This window comes from Hydra viridissima, unplaced genomic scaffold (assembly GCF_058129835.1).
Source record: "Hydra viridissima isolate aposymbiotic clone 2 unplaced genomic scaffold, HvirCarnegie_v1 scaffold_9, whole genome shotgun sequence".
NCBI classification, from domain to species: Eukaryota; Metazoa; Cnidaria; class Hydrozoa; order Anthoathecata; family Hydridae; genus Hydra; species Hydra viridissima.
Window position 1 is genome coordinate 1,211,275 of NW_028324308.1, and position 7,792 is coordinate 1,219,066.

Here is a 7,792-nt window from a genome sequence, read left to right on the forward strand (position 1 = left end):
TAAAATGCTCATAAAATATTAATTTTACCGTGAAAATATTTTAAAATTTTTACAAAATATTTTTTTAAATATTAATTTTTACCGGCGGTTAATACACTAGTATATACGGTAGTCCTCCGAAAAGTAAGATCGAGTTTTGGTTCAGATTTCGGGTTTTGTTACTGTTATGGTTTCGTTGAGCCTTCTGTGTCCATGAAAACACTCAAGTTTACAATTACATCAGTAAGCATCAGAATTTAGGGGATCCTTGTCATTATCTTAACATTTTACACATTCCAACGCTCTAGAAACGTTTGTTCATGGGGGTTTATAATTATATAAAGCCTAAAATTTGTAAATTTAAGTATTCCGATCACGGACCACTTCGCTGTTGAGATTTCTTGCTCAAAAAATGTAATAAGCGAAATTAATGTTAAATTTAGAGGTGAATAAACTTGGTGAATTTTGGTAATAAATTTATCTCTAAATAGCTCAGGTTGCTGAAATTACCTTTCAATTCTTATAGCTTATTTTATCTAGGTGATAATATTAACAATTCATGGCTAAAGGAACCCGTTAGAAAAAATAGAAGAGAAAACAATCCTTATCTTCACCACTCGTGCAAACAAAGATCTAAAAAATGTTACTAAAAAATAAAATGCTTGTTTACTATCCTATTCTGCCACTACAGGCATAACTTCTTTGCAGAAAGTTTACCAACAAGTTGGCCAACACTGTAGCGCTTTGCGAATTTACTAAGTCTTCAATTCTACGTTATTTCGGTTTTAAAGGATGAGTCTTCAAAGTCCTATTTGGGTCGTCTTTGAAGTGACTTCCTTCAGATGACGAGATTCTGCGCCCTCTAGCCAACTTTTATTTCCATTTAAAAAAACGCTCCATCATCATATGCTCCACTTTATGTAGAACATAAATGACATACATAAAGTTTTTAACTGCAAAGACCTCTCTGAATCTCGAGTTAAATCAACAAAAATTTGCGGATGAATGTGGTGATAAATTGAACGGCTGAATAGAAAAAGGATAATATTCCAAAAATACAAAAAATAAACTAAGATAGCAATTTTGTAGCTGAATGGCAGATTCATTAAACGAGCGTATGAAAGATATTTCACAGAAACTAACGGGTGATGCGGAAGTTATCGGACAAATCCTAATTTCATTATTTGAGCATAATGATTAGTTTTTGTGGTTTTATGCGTAGGCATAAACGTTCTATAAAATATAAACTTTATTATTTGAAAAACAATTATTTAAAATGAGGTTAATTGCAGCTGAACGAGAATCTTTTCGAAAGCGACTAAAAATGTTTTTTGTAAATAAACCTAATATAAAAAAAAAAAAAAAATCGTAAATCATTTTGAAAAGGAAGGATTTGCTCGAAGTACAATATATGATAACCTAAAAAGACTTGAAACTGTTCAATCGTTTTCTGATAGAAAGCACCCTGGTCGTCCGACATCCTGGACTAGAGAAAAGAAAGCCGAATTAATGAGACTTGTCAACAATCGAAAAGGGGTCAGTCAGAGAAAAATAGGTATTAAATTCGGTGTAAATCAATCGACAATTGGTCGTCAGTTAAAAAAAAAAGAATATTAAAAATAGAAAACGTGAAAAGACTCCAAAATACACTATAGAACAACAAATAAAGGCAAAGAAAAGAAGCAGGAAACTACCCTTACAAAAAAACCCAGTGAACTTCCAGTGAAAAATTGTTCCAAAACCCAGCGAACTTCCAGTGATCTTTTCCAGCGAACTTCCAGTGATCTTGTTCCAAAACCCACTGAACTCCCAGTGAACTTTTCCAGCGAACTTCCAGTGATCTTGTTCCAAAACCCACTGAACTTCCAGTGATCTTTCATAGCTAATTAGCTATGAAAGTTAACTTTCATGTTTATATATAAAAAATGGAAGCTTAGCGAATTCGCTGGAATTTTATTTTTTAGGATATATTTTTTTTTAAAACGTTCATAAACATTTTAAATATTTAAAACCGTGAAGCGCGAAATAAGACAAATTAAGCATAGGAAAAAAAAAAATTTAATATAGCATTTATTTAAAAATATCGATATTTAGAATAAAAATACAATATATAAATAATAAACTACCTTAAGTATGAATACAAATTTTTATAAATCAAATTTTTTTCTATTTTAACCATTTAAACAAACAAAACAGAAAATCAGTTGTATTTCTATTTTTTTTGTTTTGATAGAAATTTAAATCATAAAACAATCTACAAAATATTTGATAAAGCATAATCATTTTGCATAAACTTACCCGAGCTTGTTTGAAAAACTTTGAAAAAAAATTGAATAAAAAAAATGTGTATCTCATTGGTCGAGAATCAAAAGGCTGTACGTACATTTTTTGTTTTCGAATAAATGCAATTTGTTTATTTTTCCTGATAATTTATCTAAACTTTTTAAAATTTTTTTTATTAGTATATTTTAGTATATTTTGAGGCGAAAAAATCATGAGTTTAGCGGTTCGTTCTCCACAGACAAGTAATCAAAACAAAAAAAAAATTAAGAAAATCGTAAAGTTCGTGAGTATGTAAGTATCGTAAAGTTCGTGAGTATGTAAGTATCGTAAAGTTCGTGAGTATGTAAGTATCGTAAAGTTCGTGAGTATGTAAGTATCGTAAAGTTCGTGAGTATGTAAGTATCGTAAAGTTCGTGAGTATGTAAGTATCGTAAAGTTCGTGAGTATGTAAGTATCGTAAAGTTCGTGAGTATGTCTTTTAAATTGTGCTTGACGCATTCTTTTCCGTTTGGGACTTTGGAGCTAAAAAAAAAAAGATACAATATATAAAGGACATATATAATAATTATATAAAAACATATATAAAATAAACAGTAAAATAGTAAGCAAACATAAAATAGTATAACAGGTATAAACATAATTAACTTTAAAAACCAAGGATAAATTATAAAAACAAAAACATATGTATATTTAAAAATCGATCATTACTTTAAAATAAAAAAATTTGATTGGGGACAACTGAAACATAAACCTGGCCTTACTATTAGAGATTATACGGTAATCAAAATAATACTAAAAAAATATACTAAAACAATAATAATAATTGCATTTCTTATGAAGATAGAATGATGTAAAATATTTCAAACATTTTGTACACTGCTTATTAAGACTTAAAGCAACTTCACAAACATCACAAAAAAAAACTTTTTCATATAACTCTTTTTCCTTCTTAAAAAACTTCAAAAAAAAATATTTAGATGTAGGCAAAACACTGTGTGGCAATAAAATAGTTAAGAGAGTTAACAACGCCACTAAGGCTTCGTAGGACAAATTAAAGTGCAAAACAAAAGTCATTATGCATAAACATACATTAGAGACATTTATCTTTGAGCCAGGATACAGAGGTGGACTCTCTGAACTTTCATTTTCATCAAACTCATTATTGATTGTTTCATTTTTTGGTTCATCTAAGTCAGATAAATGATCCATAAATTCATCGTCAATAGAATCATTGTCATCAGAGGTGCTCTCATTCTGTTGTTGAGCACAGTTAACTTTTGACATCCTCCAACATGTTGTTCTTGGAATAGTTACTTCACCTGATTACCATTTCTTGTAGCAACCAATTCTAGGCATCTAAAATAAAAGAGGCAAGCAGGTAAAATTAAACTTTAGTTAAACAAGATTAACATCAGAAAGAGAACAAGAGAAACTATTGTGCTTAACCTAATTGTGCTTAAATAACAATGATGCTTATTTTACAGCTAGTTCTTTAGTATATACAATACAAACTATACTTTTATTTGATGAAAAATTTTTTATCAAGTGTATGATGTATATATAAATATCAAATGCATATATATGTTAAATGAAGGTGTTTAAGCGTTATAAAATTTTATAATTTTATTAAAATTTTATAATTATTCAGAAAATTTAATATTCTTTTGAAAATTATAAAACTTACAAAATATCTATTCTGATGAGTCTTAATTGATGAAATTTTCTGATGAGTCTTAATTGATGAACTTTTCTGATGAGTCTTAATTGATGAAATTTTCTGATGAGTCTTAATTGATGAACTTTTCTGATGAGTCTTAATTGATGAAACTTTCTGATGAGTCTTAATTGATGAAATTTTCTGATGAGTCTTAATTGATGAAATTTTCTGATGAGTCTTAATTGATGAAATTTTCTGATGAGTCTTAATTGATGAAATTTTCTGATGTCTTAATTGATGAAACACAGTGTAAAATGAAATAAGTTTGATAAATGATTTTTACTAATTTATTATTGCTATGTTCTTTTAAGAACATTGAGCACTCTATTTTAAGAATACATTTAAAATTATTTGGATATATACGTGTATATATATGTATATATATAAATATATATATATATATATATATACATATATATATATATATATATATATACATATATATATATATATATATATATATATATATATATATATATATATATATATATATATATATATATATATATATATATTGACATATTTTTGAAAAACTTTTTTTTTGAAATTATAAGGACCCCTTAAAATATTTTTTATTCCAAAAAAATTTTAAACCTAGTGTTTTTGTATTAAATAGAGCATATTTAGGGGGTGGGAACAAATTATTTTCAAAAATAGTGTTTTTGGGACACCCTAATACATATATATATATATGTATATATATGTATATATATGTATATATATATATATATATATATATATATATATATATATATATATATATATATATATATATATATATATATATATAAACTTTTACTATCATCAGTTTCTCTGAAGCAATCTAATTAGCTGACTGTAGTTGCTTAAATTTGAAAAGCTTGAATAAAACAATTTACAATACAATGAAAGATTAAACAAATAAACATATATTTAAGAAAAAGCGCTTTACACAAGACACAAACAAAATCATATCACATATCCTAAAATGTCATTAAAAAACTCTAAACTTCCGATTACTGCTTTCTAGAAAAACTTATTGGCAAATATTTCAGAATTGATTTTACAGCTTCATAAATCCCTGCTTCATCTGGGTATCTTTTTGAGACACTCTTTAAAATATAAAATTCAAACTTAAATGCTATTAGTAAAAATCTGCATACTTAAAAAGTTTAAACAAAACATATTACCAACTAAAACATGATACAATTTTGTCTTTGAAAAAGCAAACTTTTGTTTGGTTTTGTTCATGGAATTGATTTGTCCCTTCATGTTTAACAAACAGCGCAACTCAATCGTTAACAGTCTAAAAAGTTAGTAATTATTTGAATCAATATTTACAATATTGTACAATCCAACATTCATGCTACAGGAAAGAAAGCATATAATGATATGCTTAAAAAAGCGTATAATTATATTTAATATAATAAATATATTTCGCAAACACTTTTTAAATAATCCAATAAAAACCATTGCCATTTTTGCTTGGAAAGGTGTAGAAAATTGACCTACCGCTGAATAACACATTTTACATTATCTTTTAAGTTAACTCCACCAATTTTCGATATTTGCGATACCTGCTTTTAAAAAAATCTTTAATCAATGCTTAAATAATTATATAAAATAAGGCAATCTTTTATAAAATCCCTAATATTTTTAAACAAATTAAAAAACATTGAAACTTGAAAAAACAAAAAGTATGTATAGAATGACAAATTATAATAAATAAAATAAAATTATATTCTTTAATCAACTTTACAGTTAATAAGGTAAATCAATTTACCATGACAATATAAAGAAAAAATTCAAACTAGCAATAGCAACAGGGTAACTTACCCATTTAGAAAAAATGACACTGTCATTTAATGTAGTATCTAGCTCAATAAGTTGTTCTATTGAACTCAATGCACTTATTTGCAGATCTTCGCATATATCTGAAGAAACATTTTGAAGATCCTTTACCATATTTTCAATTTCTAAAAGTTGTTTAAAAACCTTTTTCTGAAATTCTAAAAAAAAAAAGCAATTTATTAAGCATGTATGTACATTTTTTTTTTAAATACATACAACTCTTTTTTTTTTATTCTTTACCATATAAAAAACAAAGAAAAGACAAATCCAAAAAGAAACACAATTATTCACAAACATAATTACTCACATTCTTCTTCAGATTCCTCATTCCAGAGTCATGAAACTAAATCCTTCACATGCTTCTTTATCTATTAATAATTATTTAGTAAAATAAATGTAAACCATAAATGTAAAAACTAAAATGTAGAATAAGTGTAAACAGATTACAATATATATCTAGGCAATAATAATAAAATAAACAGATTCAAAATATTACTTATCCCAAATTAGAAAGAAAAAAGTTTATTTGATATTGCACTTTACTATTAATATAAAACATTAATAATAGTTTTTTTTATTCATATTTAACAATTAATATAGCAATGAATACAGTAAAAATAACCAACTATCTTTTACCCAACAAGATGGAACAACTGCCTCTGTTTCAATCTTATTTTCAAAATAAACAACTTAAGCCCAAGATTGTGAAGCCATTATAATAGATTATCTAAATGGATATCTTTTTTTTTTATTTACATATATATATTTTTTATTTACATATATATATATATATAAATATATATATATATATATATATATATATATATATATATATATATATATATATATATATATATATATATATATATATATATAATTTATGTGTATATATACAAATAGCTGTCATGTTTTGAAAATGTTTGAGGCAGAATTTTCCTTTAATGGTTTACTACTCCAACAACTAATTTAAAAATTTCCAAAGTTTGCTACTGACTAAGCTGAAATTCATTTTGTATAGATATTTATATACATTTATGTGAAATTTTAAAAAAATGAATATATAATATGACATACAAACACACAATGAGTCTTTAAAGTTTAGTCTGTTAACAGACTAAATTTAGTCTGACTTATTATAATTTATAAGCTTTGATATTACTTTGTACATCTGAGCATTGTTAAAATAAAGTACTATTTATAACTAAGAAATAACTTTTTTTAAAAAGTTGAGCATTTTATTAAAATGGTCAACTTAAAATAAAATAAAAATATTGACAAAAATAACCTGAATAAATCGAATTTACCCTGAGATTTATGTATATTATATACACTTTGATATAAAATCTAAAAGTTTTAAATTAGTCGCATTAAAAATAGGTTATAAAATATAACTTTAAAATATTTTTTATACCATCTGCATGCATTCTATTAAGTTTTCCTTGCCTTTCCACTACGGCAAATTATTTTAGTAATGGCTACATCAATGAGACAAAAATTGTCAATGTGCTACTTCCTCAACGTTGCGAAAGCAACGTTTTATTAACGTTGGCAAAAAAACACTTTTTCAACGTTTTTTAATTACCACATTTTCAACGTGGGTATACGTAACGTTGAATAAACGTTGTTTTATAAATAGCTTAAATACGTTGAAAAAGCAGCTAACGTGTAACGTTGATAAACCTTAAACTTTGCGATGTTTTTACTGTGATTATTTGCGTACTTTTATTCCACGTTGAATAAACGCGATTTTTTGAGAAGATAATATACGTTGAAATTTAAACGCTTTTTCAACGTTGAAAATGTAACGTTTAAAAAGCGGTTTATTTTTAACGTTGATTATGCATAAATTTTGAAACGTTTTTAAAGTGGCTTTTTGCGTAAAGTGATTCCACGTTGAATAAACGTTTTATTTTGAGAAGCTAAATTACGTTACAATTTCAACGCTTATTCAACGTTTCAATTTACCGCGATTTAGTATACAAA

The 7,792-nt window shown here is 25.8% G+C and overlaps 1 protein-coding gene across 9 annotated transcripts; it reads right to left on the reverse strand.

Moving 5' to 3' along the window:
• Nucleotides 1–2,226: 2,226 nt before the first annotated feature.
• LOC149883524 (uncharacterized) lies at nt 2,227–7,501 on the reverse strand. Of its 9 annotated transcripts, XM_090097737.1 has the most exons (8): nt 7,221–7,499; nt 6,446–6,536; nt 6,113–6,177; nt 5,795–5,967; nt 5,471–5,538; nt 5,149–5,264; nt 3,352–3,618; nt 2,233–2,784 (listed from the first exon to the last, which is right to left on the reverse strand). In XM_090097737.1, the coding sequence occupies exons 3-7, from the start codon at nt 6,135–6,137 to the stop codon at nt 3,611–3,613; spliced, it is 390 nt and encodes a 129-aa protein (XP_089953863.1). In that variant the 5' UTR covers nt 6,138–6,177; nt 6,446–6,536; nt 7,221–7,499; the 3' UTR covers nt 2,233–2,784; nt 3,352–3,610. The 9 variants fall into 9 exon arrangements, with proteins under 9 accessions (XP_089953858.1, XP_089953863.1, XP_089953860.1 ...); XM_090097734.1 differs by lacking the exons at nt 2,233–2,784; nt 3,352–3,618 and having other exon boundaries at nt 4,799–5,264; nt 6,436–6,536; nt 7,221–7,501; XM_090097733.1 differs by lacking the exons at nt 2,233–2,784; nt 3,352–3,618 and having other exon boundaries at nt 4,800–5,264; nt 7,221–7,500.
• Nucleotides 7,502–7,792: the final 291 nt, after the last annotated feature.